Raw genomic sequence first — 18,957 nt, 5'->3', positions numbered from 1 at the left:
CCTAATAAAAAGTCAGGCCTCATTCTCCAGTATTCACTGGTACCAAGATAGAAGCAAGCATCCAAAAGATGCTCAACACAGATGTCTGGGGCCCTGTGAAAGGTTTCAGAGACTAAAATTAAAGTGGTATTTCCATGGGAAGGTAGAGAAGGAAAGGAAACCAGAACAGCTTCTCCACATCCTAGCGGATGATCCCCACTGAGGAGGCTGATTGCTTTGTGTGTTATGCTGCAGGGTGCAAAATAAACACCACACACAAAGACCACTAATTGCTTCATTTATTCTTCCATTTAGTCAGGGAAACATCAGAGCTTATTCAGTCTCAGAATGGAAAATTACATGGTGGAGAGAAAAGAGCCACACTGGAGGGATGACAGTGCAGTTCTGGTCGGGCCCATTCACATGTGTTATTTACTGTTGAGATGAAGACGATGCACACACACAAAGACAAAACTCTAAGGAGCACAGTTGAGAGAATACCAAAGTCAGACTTTCACTTTTCCTCTGCCTAATCTACATTTTCAGATTAAATGAAAATGCAAGGGACAAAGGGATCTGGGGCTCAGTTTTTCCTGTTTGAGGATTAAAATGCTTTTTTAAGGTTGACACCAACCTGGGGTTTCTTATTTGAGAATAGCATACTTGTCTCTATAGAAACACACTGGCATCATCCAATCTGCTTGGTTGGGTATTTTGGGTAAATACTGTGAAATAGCAGAGTTGGAGATGCCAGGAGTCCAGTTCTGACAATACCCCAACAGGAAACCAACACAAGATCCTCAGGAAAGAGACCCAGTGACACAGGAAGATAAATTTGGATACTTGAGCAGGTAAGGTTCTGAAACCCTCTTACACAGGAGGGAAAACAGGTCTGGGGAACAATTTTTTTTTTTTCACATGGCAAAGTTAACGGCAGAAACTCAAGTTTTCCAGTGTTTAACTGTTTTTAGATGCTGCATAAATATATACTCCCACTCTCATTGTTGATACTGCCTTTACCAAGATTCCAAAATTGGCAATTTTACTTAAGTGGAAAGAAACAACATCTGGAGGAAATAAAATGATTTACAAAGGACACTGATAAATTCCTGCTCACTTTTAGGACTTTTATGCTAAGATAGAGTTAAAAGTCTAACATCTGGATCAAAATCAGGAAACTGCAATTCTAGGAACACATGATGGTATCATACACAGAAATAGGCATGGAAGACAGCACCACACGGAGGGATCGGAAAAACCTATTAGAGAATGAAGTGGATCACGTTGACGACTGGTGGGCTGGTCTACACTGCTCAGTGCTTTCAAGTAACACAGAAAATGATACAACATTGATACACCAGAGACACTAGTTCAAGAGGGGCTTGTGGAACCCACCAGAAGCAGGTACGAACTGACACATAACATCCACTGTCACCTGAAGTGCATGTAAGCCTGCATGACACCCTGTCCAGCCCCACACAGCTCTAGGGATAGATAGGTCACTGCCAAATGCATGTTATCTCAAAAACTGATTGGCTACCTTTTTAAAACGATGATGCATGTGAATCAGAGAGGGGAGGCCTGAGGTGACAAATGTTTCAAGTGGCTGATAGAGGCTGCACATTCTGAACTCTGGACAAAGTGACAGGGATCTTGGTGTCCCCTGGGCCTGGAGCTTTAGTGATGGGCTGGGCATGGGCTTTAATGTCTGCAATTCGCTCTTTAAACTTCTGTTGAAGGAACTTTTCTTCTTTGGAATAGCTCTTGGCAAACACAGACATCAGTAGGCACCCTGCCATGGATGTACCCCCGATGCAGAAGAGCACAGCCCCCGCCAGCTTGCATGTGTCCAGGGCGCCGTTGTACTTCACAGCTTGTGTGTCCACCACCATGAAATCGGCTTCACCAAAAGCTTCGATTTTGGGGGGCACAAGAAAGCCCACTGCCAGGACAGTTAGTCCGAGAATCACAAAGACAGTGCCTGAGATGAGTCCGACCTAGAGAGAGATGAGGACAGAGGCAGGAGAAAGTGAGCAGCGGAACCCTTCTGCTTCCCCTCAGCCCAAGGGCGCCACCCATTTCTCCAGAGTTCATACTACTCCCAGCCACCTTCGATCTGCATAAAAAACTGACTTAATCTTATGTCTAATCTAGACTTCTGGAGCAACCAGATCTTGGGGCACAGAATTTAGCTTTTGGATACAAGCAATACCAGACAACCCCCCCACAGTTTTCTACTGCTACTTGTACAAGCTGAAGGAACCTGCCTTTGTTCACATGCCTTACTTGATGTTAAGGAAGAGAGAAAGTTCCCTGATGCCTAGAGCTGGCCTGACTTTGTCCTGTGAAAACTCTGATCTCACCAGAGGCTACCATCTTACAGTATGCTATGTCAAGCACAAAATACCTCATAGAGTGTCAACTCAGACAAGCTCAACCTATGGCCATGATGGAAGAAGACAAGACCCAGCCACTTCATGATTCGGTCATAGCTTTTACAAAACAGAGTCACTCTGTAGGTCACTCTTCCCAGACAATAGGCCTGTTACTCCTTTTTCTACCATGGCTGTCTTTTTAATGTAATCTGCCTTCCAGTTGCTCCCTTAGTCCCTCCCGGAGTCCCCTAACCAAAGCTACATCCTATAATTCATTCTTTCTCACTCCCTCATTCTGTGCCCCTATGATGTCATGATCTTCACTGCAGTGTGTAACAAACCTAGCATCTTTGGCAGACAGATGTGGTTCTGGTGTTTGGGGTCTGAAAACCCTGACAATCCTTATGGATGCTGATGCCTTCTGAAAAGTAAACAGGGAAGGATCCATAGCCACCAATTAAAGATCTGGGGCCTCCAGAGGGTCAGCCATTGGCTAAAAATAGACCCACCACAGAGACAGGGGCTGGAAACCACACAGATGATCCCAAACCAGTGCTCTGTTTTTTTCCCACGTGTAGCTAAGTGAGTAGAATTTGTGCAGATGCCAACGTGTTAGAGCAACACATGGAAGATAAACTGCCTCAAGTCAAGATCTCCTTAAATGCAGCACAGCTGTGTTAGGTTCTCATTTATGTAACCAAATATCTGGCAAGAGAAGGATTTGTTTGGGCTCAAGGGGATATGGCTTAGCATAGCGGGGAAGGCATGTCTGGGCTGACTCCATGGCTGGGAAAGCACAAAGCCACAGCTGGCTCACATCTCATCAGGATGCAAAGGAAGAGTGGTCAGTGGATTTGACAGCGGTGTTTGGTGGTCAACCTGACTACATCTGGAAACAGCGGAAACTCTAGCACCTTGGCAAGCCTGTGAGGCTGCTCTTGATGGGATGGGTCATTTAGGGGAGGAGGACCCACCCTAAATCTGGGCCTCACTCCTGGAGTCAGCCCATGTGAACAGAGGTGGATGGAGGAAGTGCTCCCTTTGTTGCCCATTTGCTCTCACTCTCGCTGGCAAGTTCACGAATTCTATTTCTAAGGTGTTCATTCTGTTATCAGACCCCATTTGCTTGGGATTCCAATGTAGACTGAAGACCAGCAGCTCTCTAGGAATCCTTTGGGGACTCCAGCACCAGATTGAGACTGCTGAGACACCCAGCCTCGTGGACTGACCAACTACTGAATCCTTAGCCTTCTGGTTAGGAGACAGCCTTGCTTGGACTATCCCGATTATAGCCTGTACGCCATTCGAATAATTATCAGTTCCGTCCTTTAGGGAACCCTTATTGATACAGTTGACAGTCTCCGGATGTGCCATGTGGTGATGTGAGCCCACACATGTGGGTAGGTAGAGTCCCTTTGGGCTGGCATCCTACAATGTGTACTGGAATCATAGAAGCAAAGTTACTTGAATGTTTGTATTGTCATCTTTCCTACTTATAGAATGACAAATGATTGTAATATCTACATTATGACATTGTGAAGATTAAATATGACTGTTCAAAAGCACTCAACTTTGCATGTGGCTGGCAACAAACTCTGATGAGCAGCTATTATAATTCAGAAAAAAAAGCCCTTTGGTTAACAGCATTAAACTAGTTACTTAGCATTTGGAATAAAGAGTAGCTAACATTGGAACAAGGATTAACTATCAATTTTTAAAATGTCTTTTTTCATTCCCTCCCATTCCTAATTGCTTTAAGTTTGCTAACAAGGTTAGAAAAATAAACAAACATATAGTCCTTCTTAATCTTGGAATTTAAAGTGGGTGGAATTTTAGTGGTGATTGATTGAGGTGTTCAGCATCAGTGTGGCCCAGGCTCCATGCTAGATGCAGTGTATCTAATACAGCTGCTTAAGAGAAGTAGAGATTTTCACAGTCATTGCAGAAGCTGCAGCCTTTAGGGTCAAAGAAACACACTCCAAGCTTCTGTAGTTAATATAATCTGGATCCGTGTGAGCCTCTGCTTTTCTTATGCCCACAATACTCTGCTAATTACTATTTTGCACATTTCCTGCCTATCACTTATTTTAATGTCTAAAGAGTTTTACTCACCATATACGGAGACATCTTTTAAAATGATACAATGAAGAAACTAAAAGATGAAATATGTCAGTGTGAGACTAAATACAAGCAGAGAAGCTATTCTGGATGAGATGCAAGTGACGGAGGAAAAATTGGATTGTAAAATCATATTTTGGATTTCTAAAAATGATGGTAAGTAATTCACCTTCAGAGACTAGTCATTATTTATAATTCTTCAAAAAATGACTCACATTGGAAAATTCTGGAAGCATAAACTAAATTAACTTAAATATCCATGGTGACTCGCTTCTCATGTCACTAAATTACCTCCTTCCTCGAGAACTGATACTGAATCTCAGATACCGAATGGGACAAAGCTGTGTCAGTCTTGGTTTTACAGTTTCTTCAGGGCTCAGGAGACAGGAGCCCCACCTTTTCTGCCTTGCCTCTTCAGAGTTCATACTTGAGCCTGACTCTGAAAACACTCTTGACTGGCAAACTTCAGCTTCCAGCCTCCTGAAAGTGGACCCCAGTGACCTCAGCACAGCCTTTTTGGCTGAGCAGAACACAAGATGAAATCTACTCTTAAATTATCATTCACAAGCTAACAGCCAAATATGGCTTCCACTTGGAGGAAGTTCTGATCATTGTCAGAACTGAAGCCTGACTGATCAGGCAGAGGCTCCTTCCTCCCTTAGCCCCATTAGGATCTCAGAAGAAGGAGGAGACAATCGTCATTGGATGTCTGCAATCAATGCAAATGTCATGGAACCTCTAAACACTGTGCCCCATAGAGGGACTGCAAACATGTTAAGACACCAGGAGACAGCTTGCCACCATAGGCATGAAGGAGTAATGAATGAATCGTGATGAAGCTGCTTCTTAATCCCCATTAAAATCACCAAGGGGAGGGCAGGTGGACGTATAGACTGATCATGAGATCATGTTGAAATACTGGAAGGAATTAAAATTTGGGGGTGAGTCCATCAGGCAACATGTGAACCGTATCCGAACATAGTTGTGAGTTGAAGCAGTCTTAGGTCTAAGAGGAAAATCAGTAAAAAGCATAACCACACAAGGGTCATTTAGGGCTCTAAGAGAGCCCTGAAGTTCTGTTCAGTGTCCTGTATGTGGGAGGGGTAGAATGCTGCTGGAGAGGTTCCATCCAGTTCCCAAGAACATCCTCAGGCTATGGGGTGGTGGGACCAGGCTTGGTGGCAAGTTTGAAGGACCTCACTAGGTGTTGGTAGACTTCCCCAGCAGCAGCAGCAGCAGTAGCAGCAGCAGCAAGGCCAGTGTCTTCACTGTGACTCCCCATGTCTACCTGAGCTATGCAGGTCATGTGTGAAACCCATTCCCTGCGGTGGCAAAGGAGAGTTGGCTAGAGAGGCAACCTTGGGTTCCAGAAATCAGCCCAAAATTGCTGTTATTTTGAACCAACATTTCCTTCCTTGTTTCCCAGTGTGCTGGTGACGTCTGAATTCACAGTGTGTGCCAAGCTGGCGGGTAGAGCCAGCAGCCAGCCTCTGTGGCACAGCTGCTTTGGCACAGAGGAGGTAATAATGACTACTGGAGGCCAGAAGCAGTTAGGCATGGAGGAACAGCCTGTAGGGAAGGAGGCTGGATGGAGCTGGGCGTGAAGGAGCCATCTGTGATGGACATCATTCAAAGCTCATGGGGAGTGAGAACTGGATTTTGATCGTTCTCTCTTTTTGAGGACTGCTGTAGCGTTCTCTGTAAGCCCTGAGCTCTGAGTAGCGAGGGATTGTGCCCATGACAGTTGCAGGGTCTTGTTCATTGTTACCTACCTATTCCAGCTAGATTCTGAGCTCTGCCAAGGGAAGTGTGATGTGAAAGTGGTTTGGCTGTTTCTTCAGTACCTAGTACGCATAGTACCCCTTCACCAGAGTAATGAACTTACCCATCAGCCCTTGTACTTCAGAGACTGTCCCCTCTAGCACACAGACAAAAGTAATGGCTTTCAAATTCAATAATTATTTTAGTTTCTACCATGATGCCCTGCTCCTGCAGATGTGCAGGGAGTCTCCACTGGGAGCAACTTCTCCAGACTGCACCAGATAAACACTTCCTCCTGCTTCCCAAACTCTGTTCTCTCATTATTTACTGTAACCACTTTGGTAGGAACAGTTAGCACACCGATTGCAATAACCTGAGTCTATATCTACTTCCTCCATTGAACTGTAATTTGCTATATCTTATTCCGAGGTCAGAATGGATCCTATTGGTCTATTGCACTTACCAGGTGGTCTAGAGTCTGGACATTACATGTGTAAGATAAAAGGGGAAAATATTAAAATCCTTATGGAGTCCATCATTTACTATGAGTTCTTTATTTTCAATCTACGGTTGTATAGCCCTTAGTGAGTTTGCAGTTCCCAAACCACACAGCAGTGCTTTGGATGTGTGGTAGACAAATAAGCTTTTGTGGAGTGAAAGGATAACACTGAGATAGGTGTCACATATAGATGAGCCGGGAGGGCAGAGTATAGATTCAAACTCAGGCCTATGTGATTGCTCTCTCTGTTCTCACTAAGCCTGTCCAGTCTGCTCACTGCTCAAGGGTGGAGTGCTAGCCAAAAAGGCACTGTGAGCATAGCCCCAAGGGACAGAGTGGCTCTACTCTTACATTTCCACAGTGGAGGGAACGACATTGCAAGCAACTTGAACCACCCTATTGTTGCAATTTGAAAACCAAGAAAAATCATTAAAGAATGTCCTACTGGGTCACATATGCAATGGGGGCCTTTTTGTATTATTACAAAGTCCTTCCAGAGAACACTTCCACTCAGCCTGCTTTGGAAGTTCCCCCAGAATGGCCAGGTTCTGTCATGGGTAGAGCTAATGTCACCAAGACAGACTCCTTAGGCTATGCAGGCTGGCACTAGGCTTCTAAGTGAAGGCCGTGCAGCCTCAGAGAAACTTCAGCCTATGTTTCCCCAACACAGGCCTAACACAACATGGAACAAAGATTCTGGCTTTACTTGTGTAAGATACAAGGGGAAAATATTGAAATTTTAATGGAGCTGATCATTTACTATGAATTCTTTATTTTCAGTTCACAGTTGTATACTGTTAATGGATTTACCGTTCCCAAGTCACACACCAGTGCTTTGGAGGGACACAAATGCTTAAGTATTATTTAAGTCAGTGGCATTTAAAGATATTGGCAAAATAAACATATTCCACTCAGTTGTAGACACACACACACACACAGAGAGAGAGAGAGAGAGAGAGAGAGGAAAGAGGGAGGTAAGAAGGAAGGAGAGAGTAGAGGGAGAGACCTCAAAGAAGAGGGAAGCAATCATCCATGCAAGATAGACCTGGGTCAAGTGTGCACTTCAGTGATCCAGGCCAATAAGGATTCATTTGAGCTGAGATTTCTACAGAACAAGAATACCGACTAGTCTAACTCTAATACAGATTCTGTGACAACAGAATGATTTTGTGAGCCAACATGTGGTTGCTGGGATTTGAACTCAGAACCTCTGGAAGAGCAGACAGCACTCTTAACCTCTGAGCCATCTCTCCAGGCAGCAGAATGATTTTGAATGAGTTAACACAAATCACTGGGTCATCCACACTAACAACTATGTTACCCAGTATGTAATTCAGTAGATTTCCAGTTTTGTTTTCAGAGGTTAGTATTCTAATGGGCATGAACCAATGGTTGCTAACACAGCCAAATCTTATTGAAGGTAACGCAGCTATTGTCTTAAGCACTTTCTAAATACTGTCTGGAGTCTCACATTTACATGGGAAGTGAAGTGTCACTACCCAAAGTGTCAGAGCTATGAAACGCAAGAGCATGGGTTTGCACTCATACGGCTTGAGATGGGATTCTATGCTCATACTCACTAGGCAGAGCTGCCTCTTGCTGCACTGTATTAAAAACACATTTTGGTTTAACTCAATGTCTGGGTAAAAACAGTGGGATCTCTCAGAATAAGCACAGAATCTTGGAGATGGAGAAGATCCCGGTCATTTTCTGAGGATGAATCTTCTCAGTGTCCTTCCCTAAAATTCTCTCCTTTGCTTAAGCACTGGCACATCCCAGTATCTTTTTCTCTCTATGTGCATTGTGTTTGCCCAGGCTGTCCTGGCTGGGACCTTCTGAACATTCTATGAATGACCTCAAACTCATGAGCTGGGGCAGTAGGTTGAAATGGCCACTCAAAGTCTATCTTTGTTGGTGTAATAGTTCCCTTCAGTGACCCAGTCATACTCATGGATTTCACCTGTCCCATGCCTCTGCTAGGAATCACCATCTAAGCAGGCCACTGCATCATCCAGGACACAAGCTCAGGTTGAGGGCCTGAGACCTTACTTGTCAGCTTCTTTTCATTAGCATATTTTGACAGCCTGGCCATTGAACTTTCTGCTGTGCTGGACTGTTTTAAACCATCATTGATACCTTCCTAATCTGAGCCACCGCTGTCACTTGCCTTAGTACTTCAACTGGATCTGAGCTCATCCAGCTGTGTTTGCCCTCCGAAGGTTATTTTCTGGTCAGTAGCCAGAAAGGCAGTGAAAATATTAGTCACTCCGACTTCTTCAGATGGATTTCCCTGTTTCTACAGATAAAAGCCTGTGTCTTCACCATTGCCTACAAGACCCCATAGAAACCATCTGTGCTGTTGTTTCCCTGAATTCCTTGTGTTCTCCATTCTAACTCTGCTTCCAGACTGGACATTGTTCCTCTTCCCATGGGTTTTGGGATTGCTTATGTTCCCAGTGCCGAATGACATTCAGCCTGAAAGCGTCTGCTCCACCAGCCCAGCTGTGTTTGCTCTGATTTCATGTCTTCTGCACATCTTTCTCCATCCCTGCACCTCAATCTTTCTCACCTTCTTCCTCTTATGTGCACAGCTGTTGTCACTTGACATGATGTTAGGGCCTTTATGTGGGCACACCAGCATTCACCTCTCTCTCCTTCCTGACTAGGGATGCTTGGGACTAGCTGCCTTGGGTCCACGGGAATAGGGAATCTTTTATTTCCTGTTTATCATTTCCAGCACTTCATCCCAATCATTATACAGATGGAGTCAGTACTAAGTATCTCTTGAGACACTGCACATATTTTCTAATGAGGCGCCTTAGAGAGGCTCACCATTCCCTATGGCAGAGCTGGTGTTATGACTTCAGGGCTATATTTCAGCATTAATGCTTGTTCAACACCATTGTCTCTTTCTAGTTATTGTTACAAGGGGTTAACTGACACGGAGTTTCTTCTCTCCACACTGCAATAAGACACTTGGGAGAAGCAAGTGAAGGGCGGGGGGAGTGGTGGGGAGGTGGTGTTTACTGAGGCACACTGAGGGAACACAATAATACAATCCACCATGGCTGGAGAAGGCATGGCTCCTGACTGTAGTGGAAGGGGCTTGCTCCCTTTGGACAATCAGGAAGCACAGTGGAGGTAGGAAGTCAGGATAGGGCAAAAATCTCAAGGCCCAGCCTCCAGGGACCCACTTAGTCCAGCTGATCCCCATCTCTTAAATGCTTAGCCGTCTCCCAAATCAGCATCAGAGGCTGGGAACCAAATGTTTTCAAACCCAGGTGCCTGTGGGGAACTTTACACATTTAAACTACAACAGATACCTATCTAGACTGTAAGAGAGGCTGAGAGAACACAACACTTTGCATCTGAGTCCTTCACAGTTAATGATGGAACTAGCAAGTTAATGGCTAGCACGACTACTAATTGCCTGACCTTTGAACCCACTCCTGTTAAACTAGCTCATCAAGTAATTATGTTGCATTTAGAGGCTTTCTTTGACCCCTAATTTTTAATCTCCTTTCCAAGGGAAGAGTAATGCATTTAATGTTACTGAGATTGAGGCACACACAGAGAACCTCTCAGTTCTCTGTAGCTTTTGTATTTCCACATCTAATATATATATATATTCAGTTGCTGGTTCCTCACCTTCCAGAATACTGAGCTCCACCTGTTAGGCGATCTCTGGATCTGGAAATCATCCTCATACTCCCAGATAGAGGCAGTGCAGTCCTCATAAAACTGATGCAGGTAGGACCGAACTCCATAGCGCTGCTGGTACCCACCCTCGGTGTCAGCCTGGGCTTGCCTGGACCCACAGGTGTTGCTGCAAGAAGTCATCTTCCCAGCTGGAAAGAGAGCATCCACAAGCCATCAGCCCCATGGGCTAGTTCTTTGACCTCAGGGTCAAAAGGCATATTAAATGCAAGAGTAATGCTAGGCCAACCTGTTCAAACAATTCTCTTTTTGTAAGCAGAAAAAGCACCTTCAAAGACCCACCTACCTTACCATCTGTCCTTCTCTTCTGTTGAATGCAAAATCACTCTCAGTGTTCAATGGCTAGAATTGGTTCTCCACAAAGCTTCAATCATTTAAATTATATAAAATACAAGCACACGGCACATAAGAAGTGGCAATAAAGGAGCTCTGACAACAGACCTTTAATGTAAGAAATGTGTGGGCACTCACTGGCCATGGATGGAATTGGTCTCTGCTTGTCCTGGATTTTTAACCACGTTCCTTTCCAGAATGTGTACAGTATTCCTCTTAGCGCTTTCCGGCTTTGTTTCCAGAGTTCATGTAACATCTTCTGATATTTTAGCTAATTGCTAAGTCATATGGAAACTTGGTCAGAAAGCCGTGGAGCAGCTTCCATGCTTTATTAACCACAAGTGACTGGGCCATTAATTTACACCTCACTAGACTTAGCACCATGCATTTCTGTGGTTATTTGTGGATATGTCTGTCCATGTGGGTGTGAAAATTTAATGCAGACAATAGACCCTTTTACTATTTCCTTCCAGGTGTCTAGTATAAATAAGACTTAAGAAAAGTAAGTAAAACTGAGCCACCTAGGGAACTATCTTTGCAAGATGGAAATTTAAGATTGATTGGTTCCAACTGTTGCTCTTGGAGGGAGCAGTTTAAAAGGATTTGGTTAATAATTTATGTTATTTTGTTTAAAATAAAACTTTATTTAATGTGTTTGGGTTTTTTCCCCCTGGTACATCTTAAATGGTTGCATGCCTGGTACCTGCTAAGGCCCAAAGTTAGTGCTGGGTCCCCTGGAGCTGGAGCTGGAGGTGGAGCTGGAGCTGGGTCCCCTGGAGGTGGTTGCGAGGCACCATGTGAGTGCTGGAAACTGAACTGCAGTCCTCTTAACCACTAAGCTCAATGTTTTTGTTTATTCTTTTTAGTAAGGAATTACTGAGGGGCCATAGTTCTGGTGAGTGAGGGACCTCTCAGTTCTATGTTCTTTGACTTTTCTGATCTCTGTATAAGCAGATATGTATTTAGCTAGAAGTGGGAAATATTTGGTATTTTTCAGTTTCTTGTAGATTATTTTCCTTGTTTGGACATAGACTGTACATGACAAAGTGAGGCCCAAAGCTATTTTCTCACTAGAAAGATATTTTTCCAGGAAAGTCTTGGACTGTGCTATAATCGAGGTCAAGAGAGAGGCATTAAATGTTCTACTTGCTTATCAAGGAATCAGCTAGTAATGTCCACAGGACAGAACTGTTCCCTAGTTCTGTCAGATTTCTTTGTGGTCACGTAGTTTGTTTGGATAATGTGATGGTTCTCTTGACTGCCAACTTCAAAGAAATTAGACTTACCAAGGGAACAAACTGCCAGGGATACCTATGAAGGGTCTTCTAGATTAGGTTCATTAAGGTGGGAAGAATGTCTGCCAAGGCAGGTAGCACTAATCTGTGGCCTGAAGACCTGAACTGAGTAATGGCCTGAGTGCCAGCATTTATCTCTCCTTCCTGAACGTGGATGTAATGTGAGCTGTTCCCTCAACTTCCTGCTGCCATGATGGGTGATGCCCTAGAACCATGAGTCAAAATAAGTCCTTACTTGCATAGGTTGCCCTTGTCAGTGTCTTGTCCCAGCAGCTCATAAAGTAACCAATATAGACAGAAGATAGTGATGAGAGGTGAGAAGAGTCCTATGGGAACAAAGCAAATTCACAAGGGCATTCCTTTGTGAGTACTCCTGCCACACACAGATTTGGTTAGAAAATAGAATCAAATTTGAGAAAGTGTGTCCTTGGTGTCAGAAGAAGGGCACAGCAGGTGGTATCCTGTCAACTGGCCTCATCTTTCTATATGCTGGCCAGCATTACATTTGACACCCGTGTCCTTTCTTGGTTCAGGGACAACTAACTACCTCTAAAAAAATTATTCTGGAGAGCATGTCAGGAGAGGTAAAGAGAGGTAAGTATTTCAAAAGAGAACTTTTAGACATTCAGAGGGGTTTGACTTCACAACTAGTTGAGGTTTTAGAAAGCAATTTGTCTGCTTGCAGCAAAGCCTGGTGGATCAAAAAGTTTGGTATCTAACTCTTATATCTTAAGTGCTAGGATGACCTCTTCAGTACCTTCTATGTAATGCTTATACAATGAATATGATTAATAAGAGCCTACTACTAGTGACACATAAGTAGGATAATTTTAGAGTTGCCTTCTTTGAAGACATTCTAATAATTTTTTTTTTTTTTTAGTCAGCTGGAAATTGGGTTGGTATTACTAACTCTGATTTGTCATTGAGGAAACTGAGGTATAGAAAAAATCATCTTGCTAAAGGTCACACTGTGAGTCAGGGAGGAGACAAAAGATGACAGTTACTACAATGTTCAGGAGCTGGGTCTGAATCATAGGCTTGTGCAGTCAGAATCAACTCACCTAGATGGTTTATATAATCTACACTTCTCCTGCAGAGCATCAGAGTCTTCAACATGGAGAAAGATATAGGATATAGGAGGAATGAAAATGCCCTTGACAGCAGCCAGAGGAGCTACTTCACTTGGCTGCTGGAGTTCCCCCTCTTAGGACTCAGCTCTGATGCTGAGCAGGTTCCTGAAACTCACTGTATCCATTCTCTACCCAGCTCACCTCCAGCATACTTTGTGAGACTCTTTCATTACACTTTGCTAGTAACAAAACAGAACAAAAGGCCAATATGAGAAAGAAAAACAGAAGAACAAAGTGCCCTGAAGCAAACACTTGGATCCTGAGCATGCATTCCACTTCAAAATGGATCATTAGTGGTGCTGGTTGTACCCCCAAAGAGGAATCTTGCTGATCTTTACTTCACCTTCCAAGAGCACAAGGCATGCACAGGAAGAGCATGGCCCGTGTCATGTCAGCCTCACAGAGCAGAGAATGGACTCAGGCATTCTGGTCACATCACTCATAGGCTTAGTAACCTCTCAGGGATGAGGTTTCATCATCCTTACAATAAGAAGACTGGGCTGGACTGGACTAAGGCTTCTCTTCCTCCAGATGTGTTTTTCTAGGAGTTTTTGGCTACACATCTTCAGGATGAGCCATTTACTTTTTGGTGGGTATACAACTGAATTTATTGAGTCTCTATCTCTTTGTGGACTGATAGTCACAGACATGTCCTTAATTCCAGTGTGTATGAAGTTTAACTTAAGGTTAATGTAAGCATTAAACAGGTTGAGGGCTTACAGATTGCTTGTTAAATACACCACTTTAGTATCATACATGTTACCTTCAATAGTAGCACCTGGATGGGAGGAGGTGTCTGAGAAGATTCACATACCTTCCTACAGACACAAGAAGTTAGGACTGATGTCTGGAAGAGGATGACCACTTTGTAAATGTGTTTTAAAATCTACCATCACAGATTGAGGGTTTGGGGCCTAAGAACCTCAACAGAGTTAGATAACTCAAAGAGAAGTTGGTAAGTCAGAAACTAGCTGTCTCCATACAAATAATGTTATAATTATTTGGAACCTGTTGAATGACACCCGTGTTGTTAGACAAAGAATACATGAAGTCATGTCATAAAGTGATTTTAAAGCTGGTCAATTACTAAAGGATACACAAAAAACTAGGACAGAGACAGGAACACAAAGCTGGGCAAAGGCCTTTGAACTTGAATCAGTCCTCCCTTATTGAAGAAGGCTTTGTTACCTTGGATTAAATATCTGTATCAACAGTCCCAAAACAGTATTGTCAATGTTATTTACAGTTATTATTAAGGGACAGACTTTAGGGGGCTCTGTTATTTAGAGAAAGCTTTAATGTGTAGGAGGTAGAGGCATAGAAGCAGAAAGGGGAGCTTTCTAGAATTATATTTAAATGACATACTATTGCTATATAACTTGTAAATACTCAAGTGGAGCCTCTTGTAGTCTCTTTTGGGGGTTGGGGGAGGGTCAGCAAGATCTCTAGTCCAGGTTGGCATTGAATTAACGTCTGTGTACCTGAGACTAGCCCTGAACTTCTGATACTCTTGCCTCCACATCAGGAGTGTTGGTATGCACCATCATGCTGCTTTGTGCAGGGCTGGATATTGTACCAGGGCCTTGTGCATGGGAGACAAACATTCTACCAACTACCTATACCTCCTGTCTGGAATTATGACCGAGTCCAGACAAGATGCCATCTGTGTGAATGTATTTGCTCACCTGTGAAGAGGGATTTGTTTGTATTCTCCCTGAGGGACCTTGTAGATACTGACAAATGAGGACTATCTACAGCTTTCTTCTTCCTATTACTTCTCTCCAACAAAATAGCCTTCATGAGCAACATTTACAGTAGGTGAGAGCTGGGAATGACCCCCTGGCTAGATAGACAGATCCCCATGGGCAGTGTTGTGAGTACATGGATCAATGTACTGAAGTATCAGTTGTTGAGAATTTTAATTTTGGGCATAATCTATGCAGTTATTTTCATTTTATTTTACAAGTGCTCACAGTCATGGAAATAGAAATTAGTCTTTATGCCTCCTGCAACTCTGAGGGCCTCACAGGCCTCACACTGTTTATCTTCATGGCCTTCCTGAGAGAAGGGAAGCAGCACATTGAGGCACCAAGTGGATGAGTGTTTTCCCATGGCTCTATGTGTGAGTCACTTGTGGGCCAGGCTCTGTTCTCTTTATTCACTTTGAAATAATGCTCAATTTTTCATACGGTTTTCTCTCCCTCTAAATAATTCTGAGCTAATGAGAGTGACATTCCCATTAGAGTCACTTTCCACAGGGCTGGTGCTGCAAGGCACAAGGTATAGACACAGTCCATTGAGACCATTTATCCAGAACCAAACCCAAAAGGTCACATCTCTTAAAAGACTGGATGAGATTCACAGTGCACACAGGAAGGCACAAAAGCCTGCTAAGAGCCTTGCCACTCTGAAATTGAGCATTTTTGAATTACAGCATGATCATAAAACTTGAAATGTGTTTCTACCAAAGGAGAGAGATATATATTTTAACCAACAGAGATATTTTGTCTTTTTGGAATAATCAGAGAGATAGTGGTTTTGTATAATGAGGTATTTTTATACTTTCCATGCCAGTGCATTGGCAGTCACTTTTATAATTTAGAAAATAGGAGTAATAGTATATAATTAGTTTACTCATTATCAGTTGCCTGAATCTTTCAAGTGATGGTTATCTATCTCTACTTATCCACACATCTCTTGCATATACATCTATCTGGCATTTTCTATCTAAAGTTCATCTATCCATTGATTATCCTCTACCAATTTTTTCTATCCATCCATATAAGCTATCATCTTCTATCCATCTATATATCATTTGTCTACTTATCTATATCATCTGTCTATCATCTATCTTTCTTTCTATTATCTGTCATCAATCTATCATCTTTCTCTTTATTTTCTACCTGTCATCTATCTATCTATCTATCTATCCATCCATACACATATCTATTAATAAGGCATGCAAAATTCAAAACCAAAATAAGCATTCTTCTCCTTTTAAACTCTTCCTTTTCTGTATTCACAGATGACAAAAGCTGACTCTTACCTTCAATGTTCTCCTTGTCCTCTGCCTGTTTATTCTTTGGTCTTTCTTTTAGAAGCTCATTCTTCAACTCTATTTAAGAAAAGACAACAAAAACTCTGCAGATGTGACCCAGAGCAAAATAAAAAAACCTTACAAGTCACTCACAAAACCAGTGACCAAGATCTTCTTGGGAAAGAGTAGTGATGGCTTTTCTTAGAACAAAAACAAATAACAAAACCTAAGAAAGAAAGAAAACAAAAAACAAACCCAAAAGTCTAACTTATGTTTTAAAACTTTCTAATGGCTTTTCATGATAATTTTTGGCATGACTGAAGTGGCATAAACCCAAGGTCTTTCTGAGTCCTGGCACACCATATAGCTGCTGCTTTTATCTTGGTATCATGGTTTTCCATGAAGTTGACCACACTAACTTGCCTGCTCTGCTCATATCACACACATTCCACATGAAAGATGATATCTTGTTTCCTAGACATCTCATAACCGCTCTGCAAAACAAATGAGCTTTACAATCCTTGTGTCTTCCGATAAACTTACATGCATCACACCCTCAGCAAATCTCTGGACAATTTCCTCATTCTGTTTAGTTTAACTTCCACATCCGTTGTCTTCCTATCAAGATCAGTTTATTCTCCAGCTGCTCAAGAGAAGCAGGTGCCTGTACAAAATTCAATTAAGAGACTGCTGCTAGCTACTGAGCTATTGGTTTTCTGCATTACTTTAGTCTTGTGAAAACAAACAAACAAACAAACAAATGAACAAACAAACAGAGAGCCAGATTATCTAAAAGGCCATGAAAAATTCTGTTGAAAAGATACCCATTGCATTTGTAGGAGAAACTGAAGGTTAGGGGGAGAAGGGTAAGCTAGAAAAGACATAACAAACTGTCTTTAGTATTTCTATAGTCAGTCTATACTGAAGAAAAAAATAGCTATACCATCTTCAAGATCCATTTCCCTGCTCCGGAAGTTTGGGTGGTATATGAGCCAACATTAGAATCTAGGAATTGAATTAACAAAACAAAACAAACCAGTTAAAAGCTACTACCTCACTACCTTCTTCTGTCTCTCAGGTTTCCCTCATTGCCTCTCCTGGTTTCTGTCTCTCTTTTCTCAGCAATGTCCTTTCCTCTCCTTGTTGTGTCTGAAGAAACTGATGGTTTGGTCCTCTACCAAAGCACTGGCCTGTCTGGAGCCCTGGGAGCTCTCCAAGGTCCTGAAAACATTGCCGCCACAGAGCCAGGAACCAATTAAGTCTATGCTAGCTGTTCCAACTCCAGCTGGTTTGAGGTCACCAGCCTTGGTCTGACCTCTACCCTCGTGTCTCTATCCAATAACAAAAAGAAGTGGGCTCTCAGATCATATCAAAACATCTTTAGACATGGCTAAGAAGTGGGGAGGGCCGGTGGTGGTGATTCTGGTAGAGAACGGGTCAAGTCAGCCTGGAAGAGAAAGCTAAGAAGCCTTGCAAACTCTAAATTCATCTGTTCCTTACTGAAAACACAACTTTTCTTGTCTTATAGGAAGGAAACTCTTAAGTTTTTAGCTGTATAACACCCAAATTCTTACATAACATAGACCACAATCCCCCAAAGCATGAAGTTGGTTGCTTCAGATTGCCACGGTTTTTGTGTATTTCGATATGTGTGTGTGTGTGTGTGTGTGTGTGATTAAGGAGGGAGGAAGAGGGGAATCTGGGGTAGGGGGAGTTGGGTGGAGGGAGAGAAATTGATTGATAGAGGGTTGTGTGTGAGGAGGGCGGGAGGAAAGAAAACCAGAGGAGAATGAGGTGAAGAGGTAGCCCTCCGCCCTCCCGCTGCTTTACCTGTCCGTCCCTCCAATCCCCGACCCGTGGAGCAAGTGCAGCCGACCTAGCTGCAGATCTCTCGCTGGGGTCCCATCACCGCCGCCACTGCCGCCGCCGCCGCTGCCGCCGCCGCCGTCGCCACTCCCGCCTCTCCAAGCTCAGCTGCACGTGATTGACAGCCAGCGGCTCACGTGCCCGCGCAGCCCAGGCGCGCGCGGCCGCGAGTAAGGGCCGCGTCCGCGCAGCGCAGGCGGGCAGCCTGTGGGAAGGGCCGACCTGGAGCACCGCCCCTTCCTGTGATAGCGCCTTGTTCCCACCCTGGCACTGTTGGGCACCAGCTCGCTCACTGTTTACCTTACCTCCTGCTTTCTTCTCTGGCTCCAGCTGTATTCTGTCTCAAAGCGTTCTCCCCCCATGCCCACTCCCCCAAAAATTAGGGATTGAACTCTGGGGCCATGAGCTAGCTCTCTACTACTGAGCAATATCCTCTATTATGTTTTCTTCCTATTTTTCTTTTGAGACAGGCTGGTTTGAAACCCACTCCAGCCCAGGCGGGCCTTGAACTTTTTTTTTTTTTTTTGGTTTTTCGAGACAGGGTTTCTCTGTATAACCCTGGCTGTCCTGGAACTCACTCTGTAGACCAGGCTGGCCTCGAACTCAGAAATCCACCTGCCTCTGCCTCCCAAGTGCTGGGATTAAAGGCGTGCGCCACCATACCCGGCAGGGCCTTGAACTTTTGACCTGCCAAGTAGTTGAGCTGACAAGCTGCACCACCAAATCCAGCTTTTGTTTTTGTTTTGTCGTTTTTAAAAATAGATTTTAAAAAAAGTAAACAGAGCAAGGGATGGTAGTGCTCACCGTTAATCCCAACACTTGGGAGGCAGAGGCAGGTGGATCTCTG

General features: G+C 43.5%; 1 protein-coding gene across 2 annotated transcripts; it reads right to left on the bottom strand.

Moving 5' to 3' along the window:
• Window positions 1-264: 264 nt before the first annotated feature.
• Window positions 265-18,212, bottom strand: Nrsn1 (neurensin 1). 2 transcript variants are annotated; one of them, XM_029468163.2, is made up of 5 exons: window positions 18,075-18,212; window positions 16,254-16,322; window positions 12,313-12,403; window positions 10,381-10,580; window positions 265-1,976 (listed from the first exon to the last, which is right to left on the bottom strand). In XM_029468163.2, exons 3-5 carry the CDS (start codon window positions 12,353-12,355, stop codon window positions 1,578-1,580), a joined length of 642 nt encoding a protein of 213 aa, XP_029324023.1. In that variant the 5' UTR covers window positions 12,356-12,403; window positions 16,254-16,322; window positions 18,075-18,212; the 3' UTR covers window positions 265-1,577. The 2 variants fall into 2 exon arrangements, with proteins under 2 accessions (XP_029324023.1, XP_021036778.1); XM_021181119.3 differs by lacking the exon at window positions 12,313-12,403.
• Window positions 18,213-18,957: the final 745 nt, after the last annotated feature.

The sequence above is a fragment of the Mus caroli genome, unplaced genomic scaffold, assembly GCF_978045245.1.
Source record: "Mus caroli unplaced genomic scaffold, Mus_caroli_1 scaffold_15, whole genome shotgun sequence".
NCBI lineage: Eukaryota > Metazoa > Chordata > Mammalia > Rodentia > Muridae > Mus > Mus caroli.
The sequence above is the reverse complement of the archived record's forward strand: the minus strand, read 5'-3'. Positions and strand labels throughout refer to the sequence as shown.